Genomic DNA, 16,973 nt, shown 5'->3' on the forward strand with positions numbered 1-16,973 from the left:
TCCTCCAAGAGGTGATTTTCTCGCAAACAGGAATAGTGAAAGAGCATAAACATGTTCACAGAGGGAAGGTGCTTCTCATTCAACAAAGTGAAAACCGTTGGGGAAGATTCATCCGATTAAGCTGTTCGGAACTCGCCAAAAATCTAAGGTCAATCTGCATCCCGATTAGCTCATTTCTTGGCTGAAGCTAGAGGTATCCTATCTAACTTAAATGCACAGCTCGGTTGGATCCCTAGGGATCTAAACTCTGATGTGGATGGCCTAGCAAAAGCTGGTGCTCACAGGGATTTCTTGTTTAGTGATAGCTTTCTTCCTACTTAACATTTGAGTTGTAATTTTTGTGTACATCTTTTGTACCCACTGTTCATTAATAAAGTTACCATCTTTTTCAAAAAAAAAGGGAGTGGCTAGCGTGCACCACCTTTTCATGATTAACTATGAATGCCCGATCACTTTCTTACATGTAGTGCAGAAGTAAATTGCAATGGACTCGGCTAATTGTCCTGATATTTATTTAATGAATATAGAAAAGAGAAAGGAAGAAAAACATTTTTGTTAACATCCTCCACATCACTCATAAAAAAAAAAAAAAAACAGAATGAGTGTTCCTGGGTGCAGAAAGCAGTGGGGAAGATTTGTTCCTGGGTGTCGGTGAATGAGGAGTTTAAAAATCAGAATGTATCTCACCTATTTTGCACTAAATCATGGATGTACTTGTAATCTGTTTTGGGCCCAGGTAGACCTAGTGGTCTGGGCCTTGTTGTAATCTTCATTCTCTCTGAATAAATTACTTTACCTTTTTCCAAAAAAAAAACAGCCTCCACATCTACAGAAAAAAATTAGTAAAAACAGCCAAACATAGTACTAGGGGTGATCATTTCCAGCCTGGCCTGCAATATATTATTTATACATATTGATAAAAAATATAATTTATACATTAAACATATAGTTATATATACATGTTTATATCATATTTGTTCTATGTTATGTACATAGATATTATAAAACGACACACACACACATATATATGTATATTATAACTTATATCGTATATTATATATTTATAATATAAAATATTACATTATATAATATATGCTATATTATATAAAACTTAAATACTGACTTAAGTCCAAAGTCCAGCCTATGATCACCGCTAAAACAAACCATATTTCATAAAATCTTCTCTTTCTCTCTGTCTCTCGTAGACACACAGACCATACTGAAAAAAATAGGTAAACATTGGTACTTCTGAAAATCATGCTGAATTGGTGATAGGCTGATAACACACATCTTCATGGAATCTTTTTGAAATTTTATTTGATTATTCAATAGAGGAGATTTTAAATGTTTCATCATCCAATCAAATGGTGGGTCTTGGATCTCATTTTGCACTAATTACCATCCATGGCACTGAGTATCAATTTACTGCTGTCTGACTGCCCTCATTCATTGTAATTCTGGTTAGTCCCTAAATTAACAGCAAATATTGTGCTGCTTGTGGATTCAGACTTTGTAAGCTGACCCTTTTGCAGTCAATTGTTCGCAGCACCAGTTCTCAGATAATCAGTGAGGAAGTTCTTACATTCTTTTCTGGAGGCCCTCGCCAAACTGAACAGTTAAGAGCTCTATCTTCCCCCCATCCTTTCATCTTCTTTCCCTCTTTCTTTCTTGATACTCTTTTTCGTTTTCATTTACTTTTTTTTTTTTATCAACAACAGAAATTTTTGTTAGAATACAGAATTCTTGAATCAGAGATACAAGGACAATAAAATGGAGAAAATTGCATGTAGCCTAGGAAAGGTCCAAAACCTAGTCTTCCTACAAGACTTTATTTGGTAAATTATATACAAGGCTATTCCTCATTATCAATCATTTACTTGTACATCAAATCCCAAAATGGAACCACCCCTAAGGAATACAATCCCCTAATATGACTCCTCTCTATGAGCTCTCAATCTGGCTAAATTATCAGCTAATTGATTAGCAGATCTCCTTATCCAAATGAATGGGATGTTCGATCTAGAAGCAAGAGCTTGTGCTTCTTTGATGAAATATCTGAGTCATCAAGGTCTCCCAGTTCCTCTGCTTTGTAAGGTATGATGCTTGCTCTAGGATTCATGTTCTTTTCTGGGAAGACACTTGGGTGGGAATTTTGCCTCTTAAGGATTTGTTCCCCTCTTTCTTCTCTATTTCCCTTAATAAAAAAGAACCTGTGTCTTCCTTTCTTTTGTCCCCATATACCCCTTTGTCGACAAATTGGGACCTTGGCTTCCGTAGATGGTTGAGGGATGGGGAATCTTTATCAGCTTTTGAGCTCTTATTGTTACTTGATTCTGTTTGCTTGGACCCACTCAATTCTGATAGGAGGATTTGGACATTGACTCTGAAAGGGTCGTTTACTTTTGCATCTTTCTTTAAATCCCTTTGCTCTAGTTCCTCTCCTTGGGCTTTCCCAGTTAAGGAAGTTTGGTTTAGCTCTATTCCCCCAAAAATAGCTATTTTTTGTTGGGAAGTTTACTACAGTAAAATCAACGCAATGAATAACCTGCAGAAGAAAAGACCTTTCTTGTGTTTATCCCCTAACTGGTGTATTTTGTGCAAAGCGTAGAATGAGGACTGTTATCACTTATTGATTTCTTGTCCTTTTGCTGCAGCCATTTGGAATTGGGTATTTGGATTTGTTTGAGTGCAGGTGGAACTTGCCAGCTAAGGTAAATTTGTTGTTTTCCTCGTCTACCTTTGTGTGGACCACAAGAAGAGGGAGAATTATGTTGAAGTGTATAAGAGCAGCTCTCCTTTGGACTATTTGGGAAGAGAGAAATTCCAGAATTTTTCAGGAGAAGGAAAGAAGCATTCTTGAGGTCAAAGAGTGTATTTTTACAAGGATTGTTTTGTGGCTGAAATCTTTAAAGCTCTTTGAAAATTATTCCTTTGAGGGTTTAATGAGGAATTGGTCTTCAGCTGCCCTCACTTCCTCTAGGAAGCCTAAAGTTCAAGTAACTTGGACTCCACCGATGGAGGGTTTTGTTAAGCTGAACTTTGATGGAAGTAGTCAGGGTAACCTAGGACTATTTTGGATTGGTGGTGTACTGAGAAATGAGAATAGCAACATCATTGCCCTTTTTTCGGGACTGGTGGAAATAGGAGACTCTGTAAGGGCTGAACTCCTAGCTGCGGCACAGGGGATATAGATTGCTTATCAACTTGGAGTGTAGAACTTAATAATTGAAGGAGATTCCAAGGTGGTAGTAGGATGGTTGGCTGACCTGGGTACTGTCACTTGGGACTTTAAGGATATTTTAAAAAAGGTCAAATGGCTATTGAGGGACATGACAGTTAGATTTCAGTGGATGGGTAGATCAGCTAATATCCTTGGCTGATTATCTTGCTAAACAAGGGGCTACTCGGGTCTCCTTGTATTGGGCTTCTCTGTAGTTCTCTTTGTCCTTGTTATGTTTATTAACTAAAGGGTTGATGGTTTCCTCCATCTCCTCTCCTTAGAGGGGAGGTAGCATCTCGTGCCTCTCCCTAAATTGTACTATCTTTGGCTTTGAATTAATATATCTTACAATTCACTGATAAAAAAAGGGTCTTCACGTTTCATCCAGCCGACAACACTGTAGAGTTACCTTCCACTTCTAACCTTTGCAAAGTTGAAGAAACCATTTATCCTCAATCCTTGTAGAAGAGCAAAATTTTCTGCTCTAATGATCATCCCGTGTTAGGTCTTGACTGAAATAGACAAAGAATTTGTTCATCAAATTTCCAAGAACTCTTTCTATTTCTAAATTTTGTCGATTTCCAATTTAGCACTCATGAAAATTCAGTTTGATTGCTTCTTGGGAAGGGGAGCTCCAATTTTGCACCTGGATCTGTCTTCTTGTGGATGATGGGGAAATCTCATGCCATGTCCTCATTACATCATTCGCTGAAAAATTTACAAAAAAGGAAAGAAAAAAATTTTTCTTGAAGGAACCCAATATGTTCTTTCAACAGAATAATGTTTCCATCTGATTTATCTTCTTGTGAAAACTTCTAATTTTCCTTTCTTCGCTAATAGTCCATATCCATAATATATCAACCATTGTACACCTTCTACATAATCTTCTCTCTTTTAGTTGAAGGAGAAAAAATATAAGGAAGAGTGTTTTTTGGTAATAAAATAAAAAATTATTAAAAAAAGAGGAAAGAGATGCAAGAAAAAACATAGCAAAGAGTGTTTTAATAATAGTGTGTTGACTCATTTAATTCTTGTTCATCACACTTAGCATTTCTTTTTTGATAAATAAAAGTTCATTAAGAATTCATTGTCAACAAAAACAAAAAGACTGATACAAACATCCCAAGGGGAGGCGTGAGGTGCAGCCTCACTCTTTAAAAGAAAAAAAACAGCACAAAGATTACACTTGGGCCCAATACAACTGATCCCTAGTTGTTCCTTGCTTGGCTATAAAGTCAGCAAATGCATTAGCCTCCCTTCCCACTCATTGTATAGTCAAATTCATATGTTGTGTTGCCCAATTGAATTTCTTCATTTTTTTCTGAGGAAAAGGTAAAGTAATATATTAGACAAAAAGCAATAACCAAATCTGCACAACAAGGAGCTGTGAAGTGCTCAACCAGAAGCTGTACATCAAAGTACAAGGTTACTCTGTAAGCGTAGAACAAAAAGAGCTCCAGGATTATAAAAGGAGCTATAAGATCTATTCCTGGACAGATTATGAGCCCTACCCATGAATATATCCTACGCCCAAAAACCTTTACATAAATTATCATCTGAAACAAACATATTTTTAAACATTCTTTTGTTTCTTTCTGTCCATATTGTCTAGATCACTAAAGCTTGACCTGCTTTCCAAATTACCTTGCTTTCTTTTGAAAGTCCCTTCAGATGCCAGCTCTGAAGAACTGCTAGCACATTTTCTGGGAAACAGAACTGAGCTTCAAACAGCCGCAAAAGCCTTGTCCAGAGGAGCCGAGCAACTCTGCAATGGATTAGTAAATGCTCTAAGTCCTCAGATGCTTCCCCACACATAATGCACTTGCTAGGCAACAGATTCATCCCTCTTCTGGCCAAAACCTCAGCTGTCAAACATTTACCCGACACTGCCACCCATAATAAAATTGCAGCTTTAGGAGGGGCAACAGATTTCCATACAACAGCTTCTGGGAAATCCACCACCTCCACCTCCGTGAGTTTGCTATAGAAGGATCTTACCGTGAAGGATTCTTCTTTATCCCACTTCCAAATTCTCCTATCTCTGTCTGTGGAGCCAAGAGTTGTACCAGATAGCTGCTGCCTCAACTCCATCCACTGCCCAACCTCCCAATCTTTTAAATTCCTTCTGAACACTGGACACCAACCATGCATTCTTTGTTTTGAGCAATCTCATAAAGATTGGGAAAGCTCTGATAAAGAGGTTGATCTCCACACCAAATATTAGTCGAGAATTTGATTCTTGTGCTGTCTCCCACCTTGTATCTGATTCCTTTTCTGAATTCCCCCAATGCCTTTTGAATTCCTCTCCATACAGCACACCCATAAGACATTATAGTCTCCGCTGGCTCCCAAGATATGATACATCTGCTCCATACTTAGCTAGAATAATCGTTCTCCATAATGCATTAGGCTGTTCATTCCACCTCCACAACCACTTGGCCAGACAGGCTAAGTTAAACTTTCTCAACTTCCTTACCCCCAAACCTCCCACTTTCTTTGGGCTACACACTTTGTTCCACTTTACCAGATGTAGCTTATATTTCTGCTTCCATCCTTCCCACAGAAAATCACACATTTTCTTTTCAATTACCATAGCCATGCTAGTTGGAATGAGGAATGGAGAAAGTAAGTAGGTGGGAAGAGACGAGAGAACACTTTTAATTAGCACCACCTTTCCTCCCTTTGACAAGTATCTACCTTTCCAAGATGCCAACCTCCTCTCCACTCTTTCAACTATAGGCTCCCAAAATTTCTTAGCATTACATTTCTCTCCTAAAGGCATCCCCAAATACCTAGTGGGCAGCTTTCCCAAATTGCAACCCACACTCTCTGCTAGTTGCTTCACATTTGCTCCTTCCCCAACTGGCATAATCTCACTCTTATGAAGATTAATCTTGAAACCTGAAACAACTTCAAACCAAATGAGCATCATATGGATGGCTTCCGTCTGATCCTTAGCTGCATCAGCAAAGAACAGAGTGTCGTCTGCATATTGTAATACTGCCACTCCTTCCTCCTCACCCATCCTAAAACCCCCCACAGAGCCTCCATCAACTGCCCTCTGCACCAACCTGCTCAAAGCCTCCGTTACACAAATGAATAACAGGGGAGAAAGGGGGTCCCCCTGTCTCAAACCTCTTGAGCTGAATATTCTCCCTACAGATTTTCCATTTAGCAGAAAAGAAAAGCTTACTGATGTTATGCACACTTTTGTCTAGTTCATCCATTTTCTGCCGAAGTTGAATTTCTCCAACATGTAGTCCAAAAAGCCCCAATTTACATGATCGTAGGCTTTTTCAAAATCCATTTTAACAGCAGCCCCAGTACTCCACTTCTCACTCTTGAATCTATCAGCTCATTTGCCACTAAAACCCCATCCATAATCTGTCTCCCGTCTACGAAAGCATTCCGACTTTCCGAGATTAAAGTTCCCATGACTCTACTCATCCTCTTAGCCAGTACTTTTGATAAATTCTTGTATACACTTCCTACCAAACTGATCGGTCTAAAGTCTTTCAGCCCGGTTGCTCCTTTCTTTTCTGGGATTAAGGAAATGAAGGTGGAATTTAGACTTCTTTCTAGTGCACCATTCAAATGAAATTCTTCAAAGACCTTCATCAAATCTCCCCCTAAAAAACTCCAGCTTCTCTTAAAGAACATTGTGAAGCCATCTGGCCCTGGAGCTTTATCAGCTTCCATTTCATTAATTGCCTTCAGCACTTCTTCCTCGGTGAAAGCTTCTTCTAGTCTGCTTGCTTCCTCAGAAGACAAAAGACTGAAGTCCAAACCATCCAGAGTGGGCCTCCTCTTCCACATTCCATCTTTCTCCGTACACTTCCTGAAAGTAATTTAGGGTAGCCTCCTGTAATCTATTTTCCTCTTCAATTACATCCCCTTCTACCTCTAATCTCTTTATACAATTCTGTCTTCTTCTACCATTTGCTACTTTATGAAAGAAAGAAGTGTTCTTGTCTCCCTGCTTCAGCCAGAGACACCTGGACCTTTGTCTCCACTTTATCTCTTCTTGGTAACAGATTTTATCAAACTCTTGTTTGGCTGTAAGCCTCTGACACTTATCTTCTCCTGATAGAACCCCTACCTCTTCAGCCCTATCCACCCTTGCTATTGTTTCCAGGCATTCCTTTTTCTTTTCTTCCACCCCTTTAAAAGTCTGTTTACTCCACTTTTTTAACTCTTCTTTCAGCTTGATCAGCTTTCTACTAAACCTGTGGCTTACTGAACCTTCCACCTGATGCTCTTCCCACCACTGTTTCAATTTCTTTCCTATTCCCTCCTCCTCAAACCTGAAAGGAGGGTTTTTAACGGCCACAATTCCTCCACAGTCTAAAAGGATAGGGGAATGGTCAGAAAGTGGTTTCGGCATAGCTTCCCGAGTTAGCCGTGGAAAGGCATCTTCCCAAGTTGATGAAACTACAAATAATCCAGCTTTTCCAGAATGGGATGATCTTAGTTATTTGACTACGTGTATCTTGCTCCTAGAAGTGGCAAATCCACCAATTCCCAACTGCTCATGAACTGAGCAAAGCCTCTCACTCCCCTACCGACTCTCTGTCCACTCCCCTTCTCATGAGAAAACCTGATTGTGTTGAAGTCCCCTCCAATCTCCCAAGGCAAAGCCCAACTCTCTCTTATCTTCCCCAATTCCTGCCAGAAATCTTGCTTTCTCCCATTTTCTGTTGGCCCATATACTCCAGTCATCACCCAGCTAAAGTCTTCCTCCACCATTTGAACCGGACAAAAATTGAAAACTGATCTCTTTCCACTTCCCTTGCCATCAACATCAATGGGTCCCAAACCAACAATAAACCACCAGTTGTGCCCCTTGCTGGGACGAAATCCCATTCACACTTTCTTTCCCCCCAAATACCCTGGACTAACTCACTGTTTGCATACTCCAACTTTGTTTCTTGTAAGCAAAGAACTCTGGGACTCCACTTTTTTAGGAAACCCCGTACTACCAGCCTTCTATACCCTGAGCATAGCCCCCTAACGTTCCAGGAAATAATTTTCAGCTGATCCATAAAAAGATGATTTGTATAGTCTTCTCCCATCCCTCCTCGAGTTAACATCCTTTTTGACTCCCTCTATTACCCTGTGTTGAACTCCCCACCCTGTCATTCAGCCCCCAGGAGGGCCTAAAAAGTTCCCGATCTATTCTCCTTCCTTTTTTCCCCTTCTCCTCTATTACTCTTCTTTCTATCTCCGCCAACAGTTGTATGGTCTCTGCCTCCATACCTTTAAACGTGACTCCCATAAATTCTCCAAAGGAGACCAATTTCGACAATACCCCTGGGGAAATCTCTTTCTGATCCTTCAGCCGAAGATCCATTGGCGTCCTAGTACCCCTGTTTTCCACTCAAAACTGATTCTCCTTTTTGTAGTATTAAGATTATGATAAATTCTGATTTCTTATAAAACTTAATGAATTTATTATGATTTTTAATACTAAATTTATAATAAATTATGATTTAGTATAAAATTTATTAAATTTATTCTGATTTTTTATATTAAATGTAGAATATGGTTTATTATAAAATTTAATAAACATTTTCTGATTTTAATAAATATTTTAAAAAATACTAACCAGTTAATATTTTATTACTTGAAAAATAATTTATGTTTTATATTATAAAGTAATTAATTTTTTCTTTTGTTTTTATATTTTGTTAATTCTTTTTATAAATATTTTATTTGAAATATTAAATAGAAATTATTAATGGAATAATCTATATTAATATACTGTATTATATTAATATAATATACTAATATATTATATTTTTAATGTACATTAGTCGACATAATAGGAAAAACTGTATTTTTTTGGTTATTTGGACCGGTTTGGTTGACATTTCCGAAATATATGAAATGTCGACCGACATAATGTAGTTTTTATATTACCATCCACTTTCATGTCGGTGAGCCTCGACATCAACATATGTCGGGCGGCATTAGCGACGTTTGGCGACATTTGAAACCATGAATGGGAGAGGGGATTTTTTCCTCTCATTCGAACCAGATTTTTCTCTCCCTTTCTTCTCTTCTCTTCTCTTCTTCTTCTTTCTCTCTCTTTCTCTTCCTTGTTCTTGACTGTTACCAGCCTAACAGGATTCAAGGGCAGGCCGAATCCTAATATAGTATCAGAGCCAAACTAAGCAAATCGAATCTGCCCAGAATTCTGTTCTCTGCGCACCCAGTCTAGGGTTTCCTCTTGGTTTCTTCGCCATCAGTTGGAGAAGGGAAAGGGCTGAAAAGGAGTGGTCGCCCTCTTCCTTGGAGGTTTCTATGCCTCCGGTTGTGCTGTTCATGGTTGGTTGCTGTGGTTTCTAAGAAGCCCTCCCCTAATCGATGAAGAGAAGAGGGCTGATTTGTGTGGTGCAGTGGGTGTCTTGTGTGGTCTGATTTTTGGGTGATTAGGTAAGAGATTTCTATACAATTTCTTGTTGTGAAGCAAATGATAAGTCTGTTTCTGATTGTATGGTGGGATTTCAGATTGTAGTGTGCTAGGGTTTATGCTTTTTTTAGTGTGATTCAAAGGGGGAGTGGTCCTCAAACAGTGTGGTGAGTTTTCAGGTAGTCGTGGGGTAGGGTTTGTGGTGTAAGGAGTGCAATTTTCAGCAATAATAAGTGCTGAAACCAGTGTGTTAAGTGTGTAGTGTGGTTTAGTGTGAAGTGTGTTGAATTCAGCAATAACAGAATTCAGCTATGGGAGACAGCAGTGATAGCAAGACTAATGTGATGGTCCCTACTGATTTTTGGGTGATTAGGTAAGAGATTTCTATACAATTTCTTGTTGTGAAGCAAATGATAAGTCTGTTTCTGATTGTATGGTGGGATTTCAGATTGTAGTGTGCTAGGGTTTATGCTTTTTTTAGTGTGATTCAAAGGGGGAGTGGTCCTCAAACAGTGTGGTGAGTTTTCAGGTAGTCGTGGGGTAGGGTTTGTGGTGTAAGGAGTGCAATTTTCAGCAATAATAAGTGCTGAAACCAGTGTGTTAAGTGTGTAGTGTGGTTTAGTGTGAAGTGTGTTGAATTCAGCAATAACAGAATTCAGCTATGGGAGACAGTAGTGATAGCAAGACTAATGTGATGGTCCCTACTGATTACCTGAATGTTCAAATGACCTTCATTAAACTGGATGGAGAAAGTTATGTACATTGGGCTAAATCTGTAGAATTTTTTCTTAAGGCAAAGAAGGTGAATCACATAAGGGAAGAAAAACCCTCCACTGATTCTCATGAGTATGATGACTGGGAACAAGAAGATGCATAGATTATCACATGGTTATGGAACCCAAGATTAGTGTAAATTTCATGTTTCTTAACACTGCCAAAGAAGTGTGGAACCATGCTAAGAAGTTGTATTCGGGTCAAGACAATACAACCAAAGTATATCAGCTGTATCAGGAATACTTTAATCTGCAACAGGGTAATCAGAGTCTTGAGGAGTACTATGCTAGTATGAGAAACATTCGTAATGAGTTGAATGTTTATCGCCCCCTCACTTTTGATGTCAAAATTCAGCAACAACAGAGAGAACAACTGGATGTGACTTGATTTTTGGTGGGGCTGAAATTTGAGTATGAACCGGTGCAGGCTCAGATACTAGGAGGGTTAGCTCTTCCTTCCTTAGAAGAGGTGTTTGCTCGACTTAGGAGGATTTCCATTAAATCTATTGAGAACACTAGTGTTTTCGATAGATCAACCAGCCTTTGCAGTATCGAGGGGCCGTGGTATTAGAGGTGGAGCTCGAGGAGCTCAGTCTGGCCGTGGTGCTAGCAGTGGACCGTTATATGGCAGGAGTGGTGGTGGTGGACCTACATATAACCGTGGTGGTGGTCGTACTAGAGGTAGAGATTTAGGGGGGGCCCGTGGCAGAGGACGTAGTTCTGGTCCAAGGAGGTGTACACACTGTGGTATGGATGGACATACCATTAATTATTGCTATGACTTGCATGATCTACCCTCAACTTGGGCCAATCATGCCATGACTAGTGACAATAGCTTCAGACAGGAGAGTCGTTCAGCAGATCAAATACTTCCTACAACCATAGATGTTCCCGGGAAGGAGATGATGAGTGTTCCCTGTGATGAATATGAGAGGTTTGTCCAGGCCACATCTCAGCATAACACAACCACTCTTGCACACTTAGGTATGGCTTGTCTGGCACCCACACCCAATCCCTGGATTATTGACTCTAGAGCCTCCGATCACATGAATGGAAGTCCAGGTGTGTTTTCTTCTCTCTCTCATTGCTCAACATCACAATCTGTTACCCTTGCTAATGGCTCCACATCCTCTATTTGTGGTGTTGGCAATGTTAACATGACCCCCTTACTTTTATCCTCAGTTTTGTATGTCCCTAAATTTCCGTTTAACCTTATGTCAGTTAGTAAGTTGACCAAGTCTCTTAATTGCTCCATTACTTTTTACCCTTCTTCATGTGTTTTTCAGGATTTCAAGACGGGGATGAAGACTGGTGGATTGTATTATCTTGACGGTGGTGGAAGAACGTCAACAACTCTCCAGTCATCTCTCTCTCCTCTCCAGTGGCACTGTTGATTTGGTTATCATTCGCTGAAAGTTTTGAAGTCTTTGGTTCCTTCGTTGAGTCATCTTTCTGTTTTGGATTGTGAGTCGTGTTAGTTGGGGAAACATCACCGTGTTCCCTTTAGTCCTAGGGTTGATAACCGTATGTCGAGTCCTTTTTCGTTGGTTCATTCAGATGTTTGGGGCCCTTATAAAGTAATGTCATACAGTCGATATAAATATTTTGTCATTTTTGTTGATGATTATTCAAGGATGATGTGACTCTATTTAATGAAAGAAATGAATGAATTGTTTACCATTTTCCAAAAATTTTATGTTGAGATTCGCAACCAATTTGGTGTTCACATTAAAATTTTTCATTCCGATAATGGCTGTGAATATTTCTTTTCATCATTTCAAGAATACTTGGACCAACATGGCATTATCCATCAGACATCATGTATTTACATCCCACAACAAAATGGGGTGGCTGAGAGAAAGAATCGTCATCTTTTGGAAACAACTCGATCTCTCATTCATCACATGAATGTCCCCAAACCCTTTTGGAGTGATGTGGTGCTTACTTCTTGCTTCTTGATTAACCGGATGCTCACATCTATCCTTGATGGTCATTCTCCATTCACCACTTTGTTTCATGCCTGGTCTCCGTTTCCTCTTTCTCCTTGGGTTTTTGGGTGTGTCTGCTTCGTCCATAATCTGGGGCCAGGAAGGGACAAGTTAGATGCACGATTCATTAAGTGCATCTTCCTTGGCTATTCCAAGACACAAAAAAGGGTATAAGTGTTATCGTCCAAACTCTCGACGTTCCTTTGTGAGTGTTGATGTTACATTCTTTGAGTCTATTCCGTTTTTCTTGGGGTCTGGTGATGTTTCTTCCTCATCACCTCCTTCCCTTCCTCTCCCAGTTGCGGATTCTGTTCCTCTTGTTCCAGTTGTGACCAAGTCCTTGCCTTCGGTGCCATCACCTGTTGAACGACCACCTATCCGTCAAGTGTATACACATCGCCCACATGTACCGGCTCCTCCTCTAGCTCCATCATCGTCGACAGATTCGGCAATTGTCCCCACACCAGCCCCACCCTCGGTATTTGACCTTGATCTTCCCATTGCTTTACGAAAAGGTAAACATAGTTGTACCCTTCATTTTATTTCTAATTATGTTTCTCTCACTCACCTTTCTGCTTCTCATCGCTAGTTTATCTCCTTGTTATCCTCTGTTGTTGTCCCTAAGGATGTCCAGGAAGCCCTTGCCTCTCTAGGATGGCGCCGTGCAATGGAAGAAGAACTCTCAGCTCTAATTCATAATCATATATGGGACCTCACCACTCTTCCTCCTGGTAAGCAGATTGTTGGTTGTAAGTGGGTTTATATTGTTAAATACTTATCTGATGGTAGTGTAGAGTGACTGAAAGCTAGACTGGTTGGGTACTCCCAAACCTATGGTATTGACTACACAGAGACCTCCCCGGTTACTAAGATTGGTTCAGTTTGTGTTGTGATCTCTTTTGCTGCTATGTATGATTGGCCCTTCTATCAGCTTGATATCAAGAATGCTTTCTTGCATGGTGATTTGCTCGAGGAGGTCTATATGGAGCAACCACCGGGGTTTGTTACTCAGGGGGAGGATGGTAAGGTGTGCAGACTAAAGAAGGCCATTTATGGGCTTAAATAGTATCTTCGAGCATGGTTTGGTAGGTTTGGTGAGGTGGTAAAGAAGTTTGGTATGAAACAGTGCCAAGTTGATCATTCAGTCTTTAGTCGTGACTCTTAGGCAGGAAATATCCTATTGGTGGTGTATGTAGATGATATTGTTATTACTGGAAATGATAAAATGGGCATTGATAGGTTGAAGTCTTTTCTGCATGAACATTTTTAGACAAAGGACCTTGGTAAATTGAAATATTTCTTGGGGATAGAAGTAGCAAGGTCTAAGCATGGTATTAACTTGTGTCAAAGGAAAATGTTCCCGATCTGCTGGAAGAAACAAGTTTGTTAGGTGCTAAACTAGCTGAAACACCTATGGAAACAAACACTAAGCTGAGTAGTGATATGGGTGAAGTGTTTGAAGACCCTGGCAGATACCGGCAACTTGTAGGTAAACTGAACTACCTAACCATTACTCAGCCAGACATTTCATTTGTAATTAGTGTGGTAAGTCAGTTCATGCAGAAACCTCTGGTTCCACATTGGGATGCGGTTCCAAGGATTGTGAGGTATTTAAAGGGGGTTCGTGGTCGTGGTTTGATATACAAAAGTGGTGGAAAACTTGAAATAGAAGGATATACTGATGCTGATTGGGCCGGTTCTATGTCTGATAGGAGATCTACCACAAGCTATTGCACTTTTCTTGGGGGTAATCTGGTGACATGGAAAAGTAAGAAGCAGACAGTTGTGGCAAGAAGCAGTGCAGAGGCAGAATATAGAGCTATGACACATACTATTTGTGAATTAGTGTGGCTAAGGAACCTTCTACAGGACATGGGATACATTGTTGACACTCCAATGAAGCTCTACTTTGACAATCAGGCTACAATTCATATTTCTTCTAATCTGGTGTTTCATGAAAGAACCAAGCACATAGAGGTTGACTATCACTTTGTGAGAGAGAAGGTGCCGAGTGGAGTGGTAGATACTGCATATGTTAACATAGGGAACCGGTGGGCAGATTTGTTTACTAAAGGGTTGAGTTGGGGAAGAGTGGACTACATGTGTAACAAGCTAGGATTATATGATATATATTCTCCAGCTTGAGTGGGAGTGTTAGTGTCGAGTATGTAGGGGTATTTCTGTTTTTATGCTTATGTTTAGGTTGCTGATATGTAAGATTATGTTAGATCTAGTGTTCCTCACTTAAGTAGGGGCACATGTGTCTTTTCCACAGTATTAGTAATATAAATCAAATCTGGCCGAATGGGAGGGGGGATTTTTTCCTCTCATTCGAACCAGACTTTTCTCTCCCTTTCTTCTCTTCTCTTTTTCTTCTTTCTCTCTCTCTTTCTCTTCCTTCTTCTTGACTGTTATCAGCCTAACAGGATTCAAGGGCAGGCCGAATCCTAATAGCATCCTTTTCTCTTTTTACAGGAATGTTGCTGGTTTTGCAGCTTTTGTTGCTGGCATGGCATGTTTGGTTGGGATTGACTTCAGTGCAAAGCTTTTGGCTTCCCTTGCAAAATCTTTCGAGGTAATCGTTTTTTTTAATTATTCTATGATTGGTTCTTTTGAAGTAAGTGTTGTCCATTTTTTTCCCTTGAGTGGCTAGTCTTCAAAGTATAATTGCAATTTACAAGCTTAAAGAAGGTTTACATCATTAAACTAATAAAACCAATTTTAGTTACTTTTCTTTTACACTTGTCATATTATTTGTTGGTTTAGGTCTCTAATTTTAGTTTGTATATCTGATTCAAAATTTTTTATTTATATTTCTGATGTGGAGAATCTCATTTTGCCTGTAGAATTCGCAGGTCTCAGTTTTTGAAGAATTTAGTCTCATAACTATTTGATTCTGTTTTCAGGATGCATATATGAAAGAAGATAGCATTTCCTTGAGAAACCTAACCCTTCTGCTCTCTTATCTGTGCATATTTGGTGTTTGCTCAAGGTTGGTAGCTTGCATAATACCAGAAGCTTAACCTTTATAGTGGTAACATTTTTAGTGGTGTAGTTTCAGACAAGTTCACCAAGACCATGTCTTTTGTAGTGGTCAAAGTTTTGCTAATTTGTAACCTGAAGTGCTTATTAAAAGGACATAATATTGTAGAAAATGCAATGTCCTAATGTGAACATATAGAATATAATGTTCCATAGCATCTATTACCATTTTTCAGCTTTTTGCATTCCTCTACCCTAGTTGCAATTTTGAATTGAATGGCTGAACTTCAAACATGAACCATGTTCATCTATCTCAACATAGACTCTATGTCTAGAGCTTTTATTAGCATTTATTTTCTCTTAATCTTTTCCTTAATTTTCCTTGACTCATAGGCATCTTATTTCGGCAATATCTCCTGGGATAAGGGAAAAAGTACATAGTTGTATTGAGTATCAGTTAACTTGTATACTGTTTTTGCAAGTTCTTTCTCTAAAGGTTGACATTTTGGTAATGATATCCAGTGATTTGATATATGATTTTCTGATCATGTTGAGCAAGCGTTTGATGGAGATGGATGTTTCCACTATCCTGACAATTCTACAGTGTAAGGCCTCCTTTTGTTTGTCTTTAGCTTATGTGAAACTTATTTATCTTAGTAATTGTTGACTCTCTTGTGCGTAATAAAAATGACAGTTCTCTCCACTTTTAGTATTTAGTGTTGAGCAACACCTGAGGCAAAAATCTCCTATATCGTGTGATAGAATGATAGAAGAATGCATTTACCTGTACAGGCATACTAGCAACAAATTTCCAATATTTGAGAGAGTTCATATCTGAGTTGTAATTTAGGTTACATTGACTATAATTATTCAATAGGTTGTGGAATGAAACTAAGGGGTGATGATCCAGCTTCCATGAAAGATTTTATATCGAGTGTTCAGAATAGAGTGAATGAGTTGAAATTCCCTTCTGGAAGTACAACACCTGGCCAGCCAAAGATAAACAATAAAAGGGTATGCTTTTATTTTATGTTTATTGTGTATCTGATGTGCTTATTTTGCATTTAGTTTAACGTATTCTTATCTGGTAATCCTTGCAGATGGAATTCATGCTTGAGACCATAATTGATATCAAAAACAACAAAAGAAGAGTTAAAGAGGATCCTGTTCCACATACACGGATAAAGAAGTGGCTACAGAAGGTCTTCTTTTCCTTTACATCAGCAAACACTTCTTGGCTTAATTGGGTTGGCTTGCTGGAAACTGATAGTAACTAGAGAAGATGTTGAAATTATTGAAAAGAAGAGTATAAAAAGGAAAGAAAAAGAAGGGGAAAACAGATAGAAAGATGGGATCTGGTGTAATTGACAGAATAGGGTAGAAATGGTAGTTAACTTAAGATTTTCCAAGTGGGATCTGGTTTGGTCCCTTTGGAGGTGTGACATGAATTTTAAAACACTAGTTATACTAGTCATAAGTAAACAAATTAGATGGGAGAGCTACACTTCTTTCCTCCCCTTCCCATAAAACTAAGAGGCCAGGTCATACCACTGGATGCTGCTTAGCAGCTAATTTGCACTATTAACTTATGTGGTGTT

General features: G+C 39.1%; 1 protein-coding gene across 4 annotated transcripts in view; it reads left to right on the forward strand.

The window, feature by feature from the left end:
• LOC104599556 (MIF4G domain-containing protein / MA3 domain-containing protein) overlaps window positions 1–16,973 on the forward strand; it is a 34,477-nt gene that overhangs the window by 3,135 nt on the left and 14,369 nt on the right. For all 4 annotated transcript variants that reach the window (XM_019198118.2, XM_019198116.2, XM_019198117.2 and 1 more), the window contains exons 6-11: window positions 1,533–1,615; window positions 14,869–14,968; window positions 15,300–15,385; window positions 15,898–15,980; window positions 16,253–16,389; window positions 16,476–16,577. In XM_019198118.2, the coding sequence (XP_019053663.1) occupies window positions 1,533–1,615; window positions 14,869–14,968; window positions 15,300–15,385; window positions 15,898–15,980; window positions 16,253–16,389; window positions 16,476–16,577 (591 nt within the window). The remainder of the gene's footprint in view (window positions 1–1,532; window positions 1,616–14,868; window positions 14,969–15,299; window positions 15,386–15,897; window positions 15,981–16,252; window positions 16,390–16,475; window positions 16,578–16,973) is intronic.

The sequence above is a fragment of the Nelumbo nucifera genome, chromosome 1 (assembly GCF_055504915.1).
Source record: "Nelumbo nucifera cultivar China Antique chromosome 1, China Antique-T2T, whole genome shotgun sequence".
NCBI lineage: Eukaryota > Viridiplantae > Streptophyta > Magnoliopsida > Proteales > Nelumbonaceae > Nelumbo > Nelumbo nucifera.